General features: G+C 38.3%; 1 protein-coding gene across 1 annotated transcript in view; it reads left to right on the top strand.

The window, feature by feature from the left end:
- Positions 1–17,659, top strand: part of LOC122798749 (zinc finger protein 501-like) — a 187,990-nt gene that overhangs the window by 11,447 nt on the left and 158,884 nt on the right. Inside the window, exon 2 of the mRNA XM_044067851.1 lies at positions 4,202–4,328. Within this exon, the coding sequence (XP_043923786.1) occupies positions 4,202–4,328 (127 nt within the window). The remainder of the gene's footprint in view (positions 1–4,201; positions 4,329–17,659) is intronic.

The raw sequence follows: 17,659 nt of genomic DNA, 5'->3' as shown, positions 1-17,659 counted from the left end.
TGCACTTTTTGGCATTTAGCTTGAGGCCATGGTTTTGACACCAGGTATCTGTCTCAGTGAGACCTTTTTGAAGGATGTCTGTGTCAGCTGGAGAGTCAGTTATAGCCCCTAGTTTGCAGTCGTCTGCGAACTTGGTCAGCCATTGTCCTCCTGTGCTTGCCTGTACCTCTGAGAAGTATATGCCAAACAGGAGGGGTCTTAGGACTGAGTCCTGGGGAACGTCACTTGTAACCGGTTTAGAGTCAGACTTAGCTCCCGCAACTCTTACCATGTGGGTTCTGTACATGAGCCAGTTGGCAACCCATCTTGTGATGCAGGGGTTTATGGTCAGGCTGGTGAGCTTGTCTGTAATACCTGAATGGGGAATGGTGTCGAAGGTCTTTGCGCGGTCTAGGTAGGCTGTGTGGACCACCTTTCCCTCATCTGTAGCCTTGGTAACTGTCTCAAAGAAGTCCACCAGGTTTAGGAGGCATGATCTGCCCTTAACAAAGCTGAACTGGGTAGGGTCCAATGTTTGGAGGTTCCCAATGTCTCTGTTAATGAGATCCATGATGATGTGCTCCATAGCCTTGCACACCAAGCTAGTCAGGCTTATAGGCGATAGTTCCCAGGGTCTGTTGTGGCTCCATCTTTGTGGAGCGGAATAACTGTTGCTGTGCACCACTCTATGGGCACGTAGCCTGTGGAGAGGCTGAGTTTGAACAGTGTGTTTAGGTGAGGGGTTAGATCATCTTTGAGCTCATATAGGACACAGTCTGGGACACCGTCTGGTCCCACTGATGCTGTATTTTTGGCGTTGGAGAGGGCTGTTTTAACCTGAGTGTCTGTGATTTCAGGGGCACTACATTCTTCTGGTATGGTTATGGGTCCTTTTGGGGGTGAAGTTTGCAATAAACCTGTCTCCCAGGATGTTGGCGATATTGGTTGGTTCAGTGTATTTTGTGCCATTCTGCACTAACTCCGAGGAGATCTGGGAATTGCCACTTAGATTCTTGACATAGCTAAAGAATGCCTTGTGGTTAACTGTGGAGGCCTTGGCAATTTTTCTTTTGAAGCTAGCCTTGGATGATTTTATGAGGGATTGTAGTTTCTTGCTGATACTGATTAGGGATGTCTTCCCCTCTTGGGATTTTACTCTTTTCTGTACTAATTTCCTGTTTCTGTTGTATAGCTTGTTTATGGCAGGGGTCCACCAGACTGGTTTCCTTTTCTTGGACGAGTGAGTCTTGGTTTTGCTTGGGATAGCACGATCCATGCATTCTTGTAGGTGCCCATAGAGTGCATTAGTAAAGGATTTTGCAGCTTGGGCAGCGTTATCCTTTAGCATGGGGGATTTGAAACTTTCCACCTCAGTCTTAAGTTATGTGAAGTTTGCTTTTGAAAAGTTTATCACGGTGGTTTCTTTGACTGGGGTTGGGGGCGGAATGTGGATATCCAGAGTGATTAGTTTATTGGTCAGATCTTACCAGTAAGGGGTTGACCTCTGGTCTGGAACACCAGTCCCCCATGTTGGTGATGACCAGGTCCAATATGTTGTCACCTCTGATGGGGGTGTTGACCAGTTTATCCAGGGCATTTGAGTTTATAAATTCTAGGAAATGTTGGGCAAGAGAGTTAGTACTTGCATAGTTCTCCCAGTTAATGTTTGGGTAAATGAAATCACCCAATATCAGGGTGTTTGGTAGGACCTTTATGTTTCCCAGTGTTTCCAGAAATGCGGAATGGGGGTCCTGGGACATGGTGAGTGATCTGTAGCAAGCTACAATTTGAATTGCAGTTCTGCCTATTGTTAGTTGCACGTGGATGATCTCTGAAGCATCGTGCTGTGCCACTAACCTGGAGGTGTGGGTATCCTTGAGGAATATGGATATACCCCCGCCTTTTGTATTTCGATCCAGGTTTTGTGGCCAAAATGTATGGTATGAGTTTTAGCCTGGTAGTGCTGGGGTGCTCTCTGCAGCCTTAAACCAGGTTTCTGTTACTGCACATATATCGATTTTCTCCATACTGAGGAGGGCCTTGAGTACGTGCATTTTGAGGTTTAGACTTCTGGCATTGAGTAGCAGTACCCTCAGTTTTTAGTTACTTGTGCTATTTAAAGCGGTGGCTTTGTCTTTTGAGCCTTGCCTAAAAAAGGCACTATGGGGGTGTCAAGAGCCTTGGCCAGTATTCGAAAGCCTAAGGGTGACAGGTGCAAGCCGTCTCTAGTGAAGCAGCGTGGCTTGTCGAGCATGTCAATCCAGGCTGACAGACACTGGATCCCCTTTGAATGACACCAAAAGCTTAGCCAATTGTTGAAATTGATCATTTTTTCTTTATACTGCGGTATCATTCTTGGTGAGGGCAGGATGCTATTCAGGGTAAGGGTCATACCGGCCTGGGCTACGTGATCAGAGAGCTCTTCCATGTCTCTTTTCATGTAGTCCAGGGATGTACGGCTCAGGTCATTCACACCAACATGGACAATGACAGAGTCGTATTTGTACTTGTTCTGGAGTGACCTGAGTGCTTGTGTTATGTGGTGGATTTTGGCACCCGACAGGCAGCTAACAGTAACCTTCTCCTTGTTCTGCCTAGTGAGTGGGATGTCAGTGTGCCTGACTGTAGAGTCACTTATTACTAGTGTGTTGGGTATGTTATTTTGCCTTAAGGGCTGTGATTGCGTGGCACACTGGTTTTGTGAAGTATGTGTTTCATGATTTGTGTTGGGGGGGGGTGGAGGTTGCTTGGATGTCTGCTTTGGAGGTTTCAATTGCTTTTGCAGATTTTTATTTATAGCCTCCGAGTATGTTTTTGTGTATTTATGTGTGTTTTTTGCAGGTGCTGGTTTCATATGTCTATTTGAGGCTGGTGGTGTGATGCAAGTAATTCCCTTCTCCTCTTGACTGTCTGGTCCTGTCTTGGGTTGAGAGAGCTTAGCCTCCAGTTTGGCTGTATAATTTCATCTTTCGCATGTATTAGGTTTTGGTGGTAGGAGGAGAGGGTTGTCTGTGTATATGAGGCAATTGTAACATTGCCTCAAAATGCCCAGATTTACCATTTGGACTGGAGAGTACACCTGAAACTGCCCTTTGGACATGCCTGGATAGGTACAGTGAGCTGTTTTACTTGTTGGCTGGTAAGATCTAATAGAGAGCCTTGTCCTTCTCTACAGTATAGGAGGGGTTAGTGCTAAGGTCTTTTAGTGCTTGCTATGATTTTTGAGCAAGTGCCGGGCTGAGAAGTTAATGGTTTGAGTGCTTAAGTTGAAAATTTGTCTAGTTCCAAGGGAAAAATTGAAGAGTAGACTTTGTGGAGCCGGGAATACTTATACCCTAGCTAACTGGTGCTGCCCGGTGCGCAAAACCGCTCCAATGTGAGTTTTATAGCAGAGAAATGAAAGAGAGAGAAATTAGCCCAAAATGGCCAATAAACTACAACTTTTTGGGCTGAAACTACTCCTCCAGGGTCAGATAGGCTGCTCAAAGCTCTCCTCTCTCACAGTGAACACAGAAACTTCCTTATATCCGAGTAAGGTATGGGCAAACACAGAAACTTGTAACACAGGTCTGAATTCAGCACTAACCGGAAAACTGGACTATACTAGCTTAGTAGATATACATATATATATGTATGTACATCATCATCACTTGTTTCATGTTTTCCTGGCTCTTGTGTGCTTCTTTTCCCCATTTTGAAGGTGTTTTCTTTCTTTTTCTGTTAAAGTTATGTTGAAGTTAACTGCAGTGTTTTTCAAATGCAGGTCATTGTTAGTGATGGATAAAAATGGTTGATATTGGGATTTTGAAGGCTGTGAGGAAGATGGCATTTTATGACTAAATGTGTAGTCTCTATAGCCTGTATTAATTGCCTATTATGTAGTAGAACAGGTAAATAGCAATGTTATTGGTCACTGTCCCTTATCCATTTTTATAAAATTGGTATACTGGGAGTGAATGAGAATATCTGATCATTCTTGTTGTAAATTCACTTCTGAATCTGCATTTTCACAAACCATCACTAAATAGGAAGAAAGGAAATTAATTAATTTTAGCAAACTGACAAGTAGGGCATCTTTAACTAGTTTTGACACAGTTGTTAACTGACAAGTAGGGCATCTTTAACTAGTTTTGACACAGCTGTTAAAATGCTTGATGAAACAAAGTAATTTCATCAGTTTACACAGTGAACTGCAGAACAAATAAATTATTTGTGTTTTCAGGTCCCAGAAAGTTTTGAAGATGTTGCTGTTGAATTTTCAAGGGAGGAGTGGGAGATGCTGAGTGAAAAGGAGAAGAAGCTACACCAGGAAGTGATGGTGCAGAACTTCAATCACATGATAGATGTCGGTAAGGAATTCTCAGAGTCGTATCTTTATACAGATTCAGATGTTATTCATATATCTCTGCAGTGCAGCATTCAGATGTTATTCATATTTCTTTGTGGTATAGTATTAAGTCATAAATGATAAACCAGTATACTTGCCAAAGGATTCATTAAGTAACATGATAATGCAGTGAACCATTTTCCAACATTACACAGGCAAGACATCATTCTTAGAGCTGCACCCTTTCTTGATGAGATACACATACATGTAAGAATGTTGTGCGTGTTGAAATCATAAAATCAGTACAAGGATTTGCTAAAATGTTGGTTTGGTTCTGAGCGTAGAAATTCTGTGTGCTTCTTTAAATCTTATCTGTTTTTTCATACTAAAAACACAAAACAGGCCACACTAAAGTGGTAATAAATAAAACTCCAACCAAAAAAACACAGTTGTCACAAGGGAAATGGAAAATAATGAAAAAAAAAACAGCAGCTTTAGCATCCAACACTTTTAATACGCTTTCATCAACAGACTTCTTCAGGAAACAAATCATAGTCAAATACAAAGTCTTTAAATACAATCCATCGCCAATTAAATCAACATCACAATCAACGTATTAACTAATCAGTTAGCTACATTTCTATAAAATCTGAACAGTACTTGAAACTTTATAAATACTCAAAAAAACAATAACCAGAAAAATATATAACCTCAAAAAATTAATGTTTTATTTTTAGTCTTTTTTCTCTTAAAAAGCATTTCACATTAAAGCTTTCATTCAGGCCAGGAGGTTGGTCCACATTTAACGTAAGTTGCCATTTAGTTTTAATAGTTTCTAATCTATTTTTGTAATCCCCGACTCTCCAATCAAGTGGAATTTGTTCAATTACTGAAAACATTTTTTTTTTATATTTATCACATATATTGGAATGTTTAAATAAAGCATTATTGTTGTCTTTAACTTTTATAGTATGTAAGTGTTCCTTGATTTGTTCATATAAACTAGGCATTGTCAAACCAGTGTGAAAACCATGACAACCTGAACACATAGTATATATTATGCCAGTAGATTTACAATTATATATTTCTTTTAAACAAACAGTAAAATCTAGAGCCTTGATAGATATATACATATATGGATTCACTTTATAATCTCAAAATACTAAAATATTGAATTTCAGTATTTCGAGACTATAAAGTCGAAAGCCCAAAAAACTGATGCCAACAACTGCGAAATTCAAAATTGCGATGATTCACATACACACACTACCATACAAACAAGCACAACTACACCTACCTAATAACACTACAACAAACAAAACAACAAACACAACAAACAAACATACCTACCCTAAATGTAAGCGGGGGAACCCCCTGCACCCCCACACCCCCACTACTTATATATACTAACTCTGAGGTCGCACTAAACACACAAACACATAAAACCCACCACTACACGTTCTCACACACACTAAAATCCCTACCGAATAACCTTACAAGAACACCACTTACCTGAATCCCCAGCTAAATCCACAAACCGCACTGCACATCACGAACGCAACAACACAATGGCAGATTCGACATTTCCGCATACGATATTATTCAGTTTCGCATAACTGCACTTTTGACTTTATAGTCTTGAAATACTAAAATACCAAATTTTACTATTTCAAAGATTATAAAGTGAAACCATGTATCTGGTTCTACTTCACATAATCGAACATCCAAAAGCTCGACTTTCATATGGTCGAGACTATATGTTCAAACATTTGAATCTTTGAAAATGTGAAAAAAAAATAAATAAATAAACAGTGCTGCACCACCCCCACACCCCCCAATATTTAAATATACCAACTCCAAGATCGCACTACATTTGCAGTAAATGGAAATCTTCCTGTTCCACTCTCTATGGAGATCCCCATTCAGACCGTTCAAGCTTTTAAAAGTTCGATCATATGGTCTCGGCCATGTGAAAGTTGAGCTTTTAAAAGTTCGACCATCTGAAGACCCATATATATATATATATATATATATATATATATATATATATATATATATATATATAAAAAATATACATGTATGAGGAGAAAAATATCACATACTTATAAAGTCATGCAAAAAATCCCTATTTTTCTGAGATATAGTTACAAAAAGGCACAACTGTGTGCCAGAGGTTTGTTTACATTTTTTATGACTCTTAGAAGAAGAATAACATTGCCAATCTAGCATCTTTTAGTGAAATTTTTTTTAATACTCATCTGATTAAAGTAAGTTAAAATTATCCATTTACTTAGTAATTTTTCATGTGTTTTGATCTCAGTGCAGTATATGTTCTGTTTTAACTTTTTGTAAGTTTGGTAATCATTTAAATGTTCATAGCACTTTTCCAGGTATTGTTTGACATTAAACAGTTACACGGAAAGTATAAGTGTACAATTGTAAAACAAATGCTGATTTTCTCAACATCAGGAATAACACGTTAGTGTTCATGTACTCTTATATTATTGGATGGTGCATATGCCAGAGGGTCTATGTTAGAACACCAAAAAGAACAAACATCGAACGGCTTAAAACTTGAAAATGCTATTTATCGAAATTGCTTTTCTGGCGGTGCTGTGCTCCCCCCCACTAGTTATATATACCAACTCTGAGATTGCACTACAGTGAGGAAAGGGCAAATTTTCCGATCTTCACAGTACCGCAGTCTCACAAAAAACACCTCGATGAACGGCATTTTCTAGTTTTCAGCTGTTCGACATTTGGTCTTTTTGGTGTTCTAATATAGACCCTGTACCAGATGTGTTTGATATTAAGCTATTGCAAAGACTTCTTTTGGTTTTCGTCAATTATATGTAATGTTTCAAAAATAAAAATAAAAATAAATATTTCAAGTAGCATAGTTTGCCATACTAGAAATATGCTTGACATTTTCCTTATGAAAAGGAGGCATTTACATAGCTTTATTGTTAACACAAACAGTATCTAGATAGTGGTAAGCATTAACAACTTCATTCTCGTTGGAACTACAGAAAACAAACACTCGGAATTCATGCTAGCATCCCAGTTAATTTAATTCCTGCTATTATTGAAAGACAATACAATAACTGCAACTTTCTAGTTAGATTTATAAAAGGCATATAGAGCAGGGGAAAAATAGCAGGGAAAATGTTCAAATTACAGTCAAAAATTTACCAAAATATCATTGGCTGTTCATTTAAAATGTCACTTATCAAATGAGTCCAAGTTTCGAGAAGTAAATGTGCAGAGTCAGTTACTGTGCCAAACGTTATTCTAAAACCTCTCGTGTGTTTTGTTCTGTTACACATGTCCTCCTCATTGTGTCTTTGAGTTGTTTCTCCCTCATCTGTAAATCTCTGATGCTGAAGAAATCATCATTACCTTGTAGCTAATTCCTTTTTGTGGATTCATGGTGGGATCTTGTTTTAGATCCACTCTGCCATGTGACTCCGGAGTGTCGATTGTAACCATAAAGTTATTTTTGAACTGCCCTGGCATTCTGTGGTCCCTGGAGCCTTAACACAGATGTTGTACATCAGAAGCAGCCCTCCCATAAATGGGCACTTTGTCTTTCAAAAGAAATGCCCTGTCATTATTATAAATAGTTATATTCTTTTGAATGTTTTTCCTTTGTAATGATCAGCCAAGTTTGTTTCAAGTTGCTCTGACATTAATGTTTTTAAGAATGTAATCTCATCTGTTGTCATTTTATTCTTTGGTTCAGTAGAGTTTTCATCTAATCTGCCAACATGTTTGTCTGATCATTTCACATTCTGTCAGGATATTGACCCTCTCAGTATTGCTATAAAAACAAACCAGTGAAAGAGCTGGTATGATGAAATGGCTGACAAATAAAATTCATTAAACAAAACAGAATATCTATAATTAGAAACACAAGCTATAAAAATGACAATTACAAGAGCCGTTCAGTAAAGCCAATGATGTGCTCAGGTATTCTAGGTAAGTACTAGTCTAGCTGTAAAAAGGACAATTACAAGAGCAGGTCAGTAAGGCCAATGATGTGGTCAGGTATTCTAGGTAAGTACTAGTCTAGCTATAAAAAGGACAATTACAAGAGCTGTTCAGTAAAGCCAATGATGTGCTCAGGTATTCTAGGTAAGTACTAGTCTAGCTGTAAAAAGGACAATTACAATAGCAGTTCAGTAAAGCCAATGATGTAGTCAGGTATTCTAGGTAAGTACTAGTCTAGCTATAAAAAGGACAATTACAAGAGCTGTTCAGTAAAGCCAATGATGTGCTCAGGTATTCTAGGTAAGTACTAGTCTAGCTGTAAAAAGGACAATTACAATAGCAGTTCAGTAAAGCCAATGATGTAGTCAGGTATTCTAGGTAAGTACTAGTCTAGCTATAAAAAGGACAATTACAAGAGCTGTTCAGTAAAGCCAATGATGTGCTCAGGTATTCTAGGTAAGTACTAGTCTAGCTGTAAAAAGGACAATTACAATAGCAGTTCAGTAAAGCCAATGATGTAGTCAGGTATTCTAGGTAAGTATTAGTCTAGCTGTAAAAAGGACAATTACAAGAGCAGGTCAGTAAGGCCAATGATGTAGTCAGGTATTCTAGGTAAGTACTAGTCTAGCTGTAAAAAGGACAATTACAAGAGCAGGTCAGTAAAGCCAATGATGTAGTCAGGTATTCTAGGTAAGTACTAGTCTACCTGTAAAAAGGACAATTACAAGAGCAGGTCAGTAAGGCCAATGATGTGGTCAGGTATTCTAGGTAAGTACTAGTCTAGCTGTAAAAAGGACAATTACAATAGCAGTTCAGTAAAGCCAGTGATGTAGTCGGGTATTCTAGGTAAGTACTAGTCTAGCTGTAAAAAGGACAATTACAAGAGCAGGTCAGTAAAGCCAATGATGTGGTCAGGTATTCTAGGTAAGTACTAGTCTAGCTGTAAAAAGGACAATTACAATAGCAGTTCAGTAAAGCCAGTGATGTAGTCAGGTATTCTAGGTAAGTACTAGTCTAGCTGTAAAAGGACAATTACAAGAGCAGGTCAGTAAAGCCAATGATGTGGTCAGGTATTCTAGGTAAGTACTAGTCTAGCTGTAAAAAGGACAATTACAAGAGCAGGTCAGTAAGGCCAATGATGTAGTCAGGTATTCTAGGTAAGTACTAGTCTAGCTGTAAAAAGGACAATTACAAGAGCAGGTCAGTAAAGCCAATGATGTAGTCAGGTATTCTAGGTAAGTACTAGTCTAGCTGTAAAAGGACAATTACAAGAGCAGGTCAGTAAAGCCAATGATGTAGTCAGGTATTCTAGGTAAGTACTAGTCTAGCTGTAAAAGGACAATTACAAGAGCAGGTCAGTAAGGCCAATGATGTAGTCAGGTATTCTAGGTAAGTACTAGTCTAGCTGTAAAAAGGACAATTACAAGAGCAGGTCAGTAAAGCCAATGATGTAGTCAGGTATTCTAGGTAAGTACTAGTCTAGCTGTAAAAAGGACAATTACAAGAGCAGGTCAGTAAGGCCAATGATGTAGTCAGGTATTCTAGGTAAGTACTAGTCTAGCTGTAAAAGGACAATTACAAGAGCAGGTCAGTAAAGCCAATGATGTAGTCAGGTATTCTAGGTAAGTACTAGTCTAGCTGTAAAAAGGACAATTACAAGAGCAGGTCAGTAAGGCCAATGATGTGGTCAGGTATTCTAGGTAAGTACTAGTCTAGCTGTAAAAAGGACAATTACAAGAGCAGGTCAGTAAGGCCAATGATGTGGTCAGGTATTCTAGGTAAGTACTAGTCCAGCTGTAAAAAGGACAATTACAAGAGCAGGTCAGTAAAGCCAATGATGTAGTCAGGTATTCTAGGTAAGTACTAGTCTAGCTGTAAAAAGGACAATTACAAGAGCAGGTCAGTAAGGCCAGTGATGTAGTCAGGTATTCTAGGTAAGCACTAGTCTAGCTGTAAAAAGGACAATTACAAGAGCAGGTCAGTAAAGCCAATGATGTAGTCAGGTATTCTAGGTAAGTACTAGTCTAGCTGTAAAAAGGACAATTACAAGAGCAGGTCAGTAAAGCCAATGATGTAGTCAGGTATTCTAGGTAAGTACTAGTCTAGCTGTAAAAAGACAATTACAAGAGCAGGTCAGTAAAGCCAATGATGTAGTCAGGTATTCTAGGTAAGTACTAGTCTAGCTGTAAAAAGGACAATTACAAGAGCAGGTCAGTAAAGCCAATGATGTAGTCAGGTATTCTAGGTAAGCACTAGTCTAGCTGTAAAAAGGACAATTACAAGAGCAGGTCAGTAAAGCCAATGATGTGGTCAGGTATTCTAGGTAAGTACTAGTCCAGCTGTAAAAAGGACAATTACAAGAGCAGGTCAGTAAAGCCAATGATGTAGTCAGGTATACTAGGTAAGTACTAGTCTAGCTGTAAACAGGACAATTACAAGAGCAGGTCAGTAAAGCCAATGATGTGGTCAGGTATTCTAGGTAAGTACTAGTCTAGCTGTAAAAAGGACAATTACAACAGCAGTTCAGTAAGGCCAATGATGTAGTCAGGTATTCTAGGTAAGTACTAGTCTAGCTGTATAAAGGACAATTACAAGAGCAGGTCAGTAAAGCCAATCATGTAGTCAGGTATTCTAGGTAAGTACTAGTCTAGCTGTAAAAAGGACAATTACAAGAGCAGGTCAGTAAAGCCAATGATGTGGTCAGGTATTCTAGGTAAGTACTAGTCTAGCTGTAAACTGGACAATTACATTAGCAGTTCAGTAAGGCCAATGATGTAGTCAGGTATTCTAGGTAAGTACTAGTCTAGCTGTATAAAGGACAATTACAAGAGCAGGTCAGTAAAGCCAATCATGTAGTCAGGTATTCTAGGTAAGTACTAGTCTAGCTGTATAAAGGACAATTACAAGAGCAGGTCAGTAAGGCCAATGATGTGGTCAGGTATTCTAGGTAAGTACTAGTTTAGCTGTAAAAAGGGCAATTACAAGAGCCATTCAGTAAGGCCAATAACGTAGTCAGGTATTCTAGGTAAGTACTAGTCTAGCAGGCCGTTTTAAGTGTAATCGGTTTCCCTTTTTTGTGCTTGGATTAACCTTTCCTATTTAATAATAGATTGGCCTTACACATCCCATGGTCTATAGTAATATTTTACCCCTACTGGGAATAACTTTGATCATATCATAGACAATTTGAGGGGTCTCATGCATGGAATAAAGCATTTAGTAGCTGCCTATGTTAATTAGTAGCACAGAGGACAGTCCTGGGTAAACTTTCTGCTACCCATCCATAGATCAAAGTTGTGCTTGAATATGGACAGAAATGAGCTTTGTTTTGCAACTAGTTGGGGTCTGTTTTAGAGTAGTGCTATCCTCTGACGACAGATATACATGTCCCTCCAATCTGTTTTATTTATGTTGCAGAAGAGGTTTGAATCCCTGGACTAATGACTTACTGATGTCCAGTTGGCCCATTGGTATGTGTTTGGGGGATGCCTTGTATGCCTGACACAGGTCCCCTCTATGCAAGTCTGTGGGATACAGAGTATAGTGACAGGCCTTTGAGCCAGTAAAATGCTTCATATTCCTACATATGTTTTTTTTTCCTTCTGTAACTGGAAGTGCATTGAACAGGTAAAGCTCCATGCACTACAAAGAATTATGTTCTTAAAGGGACAATCCCAGTGTTGAAAATTCGGGTCTGCGTTTAAGCTGACAACAGCAACACCCACTTTAACTACGTAATGCTTATTCCCACCCACAGTGTCAACTTCCTTGGAATATCCTGTAAATCAGCAGTTCCAGTCTCCTTTTAGTTCCCAGTGTAAACTAAAGTTTGTTTTTGCTTTCCTATGGGATTTGAAACAAAACATTGTGTTTTGCATCAACCTGCACTTTATGAGCAAAAAAGACATGTGAAACACTGACATCTTGCATAATTGATTTTTAATTTATTTTCCAGGAAAAAAAAATTAAACATTTAAGGAGGGTATGGTAAATGTGAAAATCAAGAGTGATAAATAGACATCTGGATAGCTGATGGTATGCTTTCATCTGATAGGTATGCTTTTATTTAACAGAAAAAAACTGCTTTATTTGCCGTTACCGCAATCGCGAGTATTACGCGATCGTTATCTTCTTTCACAGAATGCATGCTCCATTCCTCGTACTGTAAGAACAGCAGAACAAATCCCATCGACACAAAACTTGCTTATATTGGAACAATAAAACACATAACAAGATTTTCCTTCGTGTGAGCCTCTGAAAAAAATGCATGCATATTCATCGTCAAGTGTATAAGGCTGACAAATCAGTCTTTGTCTTTAAGAGTCAGTTTGCGTTTGATTCCATTCCAAGTGGCCCAGTATAAAAAAGCCTAGTATTGCTTTGGATAGTTCTTGTGGTAAGATGTAGCAAGTTTTTCAATATAGTGTAATTACATTATTCAGAGGACGAGTGACAGAGGGAATTGAAGATGAATGTTTTCATCTGTACCTCGAGTGATGTTATTATACAGTATGCAAAACTTTGGTGCGCCGCTAGTGTTACTATATAATGACTAATTTATTCTAAAGATGCAGTTTTTTTTTTTTTATTCACTTGGCTGACCTAAGGACAGTCAGACAACTACACAATGTGTTCATGTTTGGGATTTGGGAATAAATTTGGCATGTGAACTTATGAAGCTCTTGTGCAGCAATTGCTGTGTGACATAAAAATGTAGGACGTAGGCTGGCAGAGAAATACAGTTGCTTGTTTGCCTGGAAAAGTGAAAGCTATCCATATCTCTCAACTGTCCTTATTTTTTTGCAGAATGTCCTTAAATACTGACAGGCGTTTGAGTTTCAGACTTCATATTCTTCAGAAAATGCATGCTAACCCAAAATCTGTTGATCTAGCAACTTTATAAGTTTATAAGGGCAATAATTAAAATATGTCCCTATTTTGTGACCTTTGACCCCCTCCCCCATTATTTTTGGCTTTGTCCAGATTTCTTGTGCTAAGAAGTTGAGAGGTATGAAACTATATGAAATCTTGACAAAAGACTAGTCCTGTGATGCAGGCAAACCTGTATATAAGGATTCAGTTATAATGAAATGTTAGTTGACAACAACTTCTCTTTGGAGGAGTTTTCATTCATACACATGTGATGGACCATATAGGATCAGATTTTTGTGGTTAAGGTTGGCAGAGGGCTTATTGTGCATCAGGGGAATAAATCACCGTGCAGTTATGATAGGTGGCACTGTGTGTATAAGTTGGTGTTTCCCATTAGTGCAAGATGGAGGAGGTATATGGTTGCAGAGGGCACCTTTTCTGGGTGTGTCCTACATTACTTTAGTGTTTGCACTGTGAATATGATCAATTTTCATCTGGGTCAGCTGTTTGTGGTTTTGTCCATAGTCACTGTGCTGATTTTCATGTTGTAATTGAACTGCCTTATTCAGGGTATATGCAATATATGAAGAATGCCGATGTTTTTCTCTGTTTTTAACAACTTGCTATTCTTATGGAAACTTGGGAGATATCAGTTTGCAATGAATGCCATTGTAAGTGGCCTAGTATAAAAAACCACTATTATAACTTTAGATAGTTATTGTGTTAAGATGCAACAGATTATACAGTATGGTATAGTCACAACATCTGCTAAAAAGAAAGAACAAGTTTCAGCCACATGCTAGTGAGGAGTTTCTTACTGGACTGTTTCTACTATAGACTTTAGACTTCTGTTTGTAATGGTCTTTGAAAATATGCATTTGTCACAGTTTTACCTCCTAATTTGTTGTTGGCTGAGTTGCTACAATACATGTTGTTCATAGCAAATTGAGCTGCAGTGCATCCTAAACTATGTGGATGAGATGAGTTGTGCTGCAGTACCATTTACCAATTCATAATCATCACGTGCCCAAAAAGGGAAATTACTATGTAGGGCAGGTACTTAGAGCACTGATCTGCAGTCCAAAAACACCACAAATACACATAAGCACAGACACACACACACGCACACATATACACAGACCCACTCGTGCACTGCCATAGTGCTCTCTTACACACGGGGACACACAGATATGCACATGCATACACATATTCACTTTCATTCACACACAGCATGACTTGTTTCTTTGGCTGGCTGTGTGGGTAAAGCAGCTCCAGTTCATTCTGCCCAGATCTCCAGTAATGAAAGAGGCAGGTGTGCTACACAAGACAATCACTCACACTTATATCTCTGCATCCCTAGAACATATGTAGTTCAGGCATTTGTGAATCCATACTATATTAGTACTCTAACACGACAGCTCGCTGAGATGGTCCTTTTCATTGTCCAGTCCTACAGACTGACCCATTACATTGGGATACTCCAAACCCTGCTTAGGTAAGTATACAGTGGCAGTTCTGTGCAGAGATGAGGGTCTTTGACTCAGAGTAGTCTTGCAGTGCATCTAAGATAACTTGCATTCATCTTGCACACTTGGTACTTGATTTTGAATACCCACCAGTGTTACAGCTATGTTCTCCACTTGACTGTGTGAGACTTTCTTGGCTTCATTTCGGTCTCCTGCTTCAGTGGGCTTGGACTTGGCAGATCGGGACTTGGGACATTTTTGATCTGGTGGTTTTCTTGTTATGACTACTGGATACTGTCTGAATTTTGATACATTTAGGGTAGGAAACTGATTGATTGGCATCTGTTTATAGCTGTACATTTTTTATCAACAACTGCACTGTTTATGAACATTTATAGAAAGTTTTTCTTTTACTTATTGATTTGTTAACCAGGTTAGTCCAGTTAAGACAAAGGCCTGTTTTCAGCTGAGACCCGAGGAGAAAAGCTCCAGGAAAAACAAATAAAACCAGTCATTAACATGCATACATTCCAAATACACGAATAATACCATAGTTATATCATACATTCCAGAATAAGAAAATTACATAGTTATGTCCTTGTTATATATCTTTTATATATTTTTCCTTGTATATAAGTTATGTATATTTTTCTTGCATATTGTATGAGCATTTATTTTTATTATTCTCAGTATGTCTGTTTGATTATGTTTCGGTTCTATTGTTTGCATCTTATTTTTACATGTATTTGTTTTTTTTTTCTTTGCATTTTACTAAACTGATACTTTTTATTAACTATAGCTGCAGTGGTGGTGCTGCAGTAGCGTTGTCGCCTCACAGTAAGACGTTGTCCTGTTCGATTCTCAGCTAGAGCGTCTTCTGTGTGGAGACATGCGTGAATGGGCATACCTTCGTTGAAGGTTGTGCGTCAGGGCCGTCAACTCAGCACGTAAAAATCTACTGCCAATCATTAGCGGACCTGAGTTCCGCTGAGGCGACCCCTAACCGGGAAAAGCCAAAAGACACAACAACATACTTTTTATTAACTGTGCTTAGACTTAAGCATGTAAGCTGAAGTAGAATCAAAGTCCTGAAATATAACATGGGAAATGTAAAGCACAAAACATAGAAGATTCATTGAGTTTAACTATATCATCATCATATCAAGGAATAAAATCCTACATGCAAAAATAATAATTTTCATTATGTGTCACAGGGATATTGTTATTACGTTCTTTAATATTATAAACTACTAATATAACAGTTTGATATAATTTACAAAACAGCATATTTTAACTTGTATGGCTTTTGTATGGTCACTGATAAATGACAACATGCCCAGTTTATATCTTTACACTCAAGTTTCCTAATATAGTCAGTTAAAAACAAGATCTGAAACAAGGTATAAATGTAAAATGTACAATCCCAATAAGGGATTAGTAAACAAGTACACATCTATTCCTGTCTTCCTAAAGGAATGCTTGCACAGATAAGGCAATCAGGTATTTTATATATTTTATTTCCCCCCAGCAGACACACAGACAGACATACACGCACATACACTTCTCAACTTCTGGCACCCCATCAAAAATGTCAAAACAGTGCCTGTGGTGCATCCTTAAAGTAACTAAAACAACAAGATTTCATAAGGTTCAAAGGAGAATTCTAAAACGATCACTGAAATACAGTAAACTATCTTTTTAACAAATCACAGAAAAATATTATGTTACCCTAGGATTAGACAATAAGACCTTTGATTCCACTTAACAAAAACTGGTGCAACACAGAGCTGTGAAACCGTACAACAATTAATTTGCTCATAGTACAAGAAAACTTTTATCATATCACTTGTGATGTGATTTCTATATAAATAATGGTGTAACTAGAAGAGAGAGAGATGAATATGTGTCATGACAGCATAGACAAAGGAAGAAGTTAATGATGTGTCAGTAAATGTACATCTGTAATTAAGTAACTGCAGTAGCAAACATGGGAGAGATTACAAGTATTACCTACAAAAGATTAAGAAGTGTGTTTCATAAAGCCTATAGTAAGGTTAAATCTATTTATCCTATGGGTAGTTGTCATGGTAACTGACTTACTGATTAGTTATAGATTCAGAATAAAGTAACTGTTCAGAAAGTTAGTTGCTGGTCAGGTAGTGCAAACTGTTTTTATTCATGTTGGTACAAATTATGTCACCAACAAAGACTCTCTGACTGTTAGTCGGGAACTGACAGCCCTCCTAGATAGTATAGCTTGTACTGGTGTTAAGACATATTTTTCACAAATCACCTATAGAAAGGATAGTCAGGTCACTGTGAATTAAAAGATTTTTTGGATAAACACCTACATGGAAAAAATGCCCTGTTTTAAAAAAATGGAAATGTGTAGAGCGCCCAAGCCGTCTTTTGGGCACACGTGTTCAGACAGGATGGTGTGCATTTGTCTTGATCAGGGAAGAGAATTTTTGCAGCAGATATTATAGCAATAACCCACGCCTGGGTGTGGGTAATGCTGGATTTACCCCCAGTTGGTGTGGTTTGGTCACGAGGGCGAAGCCCAAGTGGCCAAACAAAGACAACCGTGGGTAAATCCAGCATTACCCACACCCAGAAGTAGGTTACTGCTATTATACAATGACATTATTTAAGAAAAAAATACTTATTTTTCTTAAATAATGGCATTATATAATGCCTCCTTGCTTCCCTTCCGCAGCTGTCTGGTATTCTGCGGCAGCTCTGATGTACTGCGCATGCGTATGCTTACGCAGTACATCAGAGCTGTGGGTGAAAGCAATGGAGAAAGCAAGATCTCCGTTGCTTTTTGCAAACTGTCTTGCTATGTTAAAGAAGTTTAACATAGCGAGACAGCTTTAAAAAAAGCAACGGAGAATCTCCGTTGCTTTTTTTAAAGCTGTCTCGCTATGTTAAACCCCTTTAACATAGCGAGACAGCTTTAAAAAAAGCAACGGGGAAAGAAAGATCTCTGTTACTTTTTTTAAAGCTGTCTCGCTATGTTAAACTC

Source organism: Protopterus annectens, chromosome 3.part1 (assembly GCF_019279795.1).
Source record: "Protopterus annectens isolate FY-2018-M chromosome 3.part1, PAN1.0, whole genome shotgun sequence".
Lineage (NCBI taxonomy): Eukaryota > Metazoa > Chordata > Ceratodontiformes > Protopteridae > Protopterus > Protopterus annectens.
This window is presented reverse-complemented; position numbering and strand designations above follow the sequence as displayed.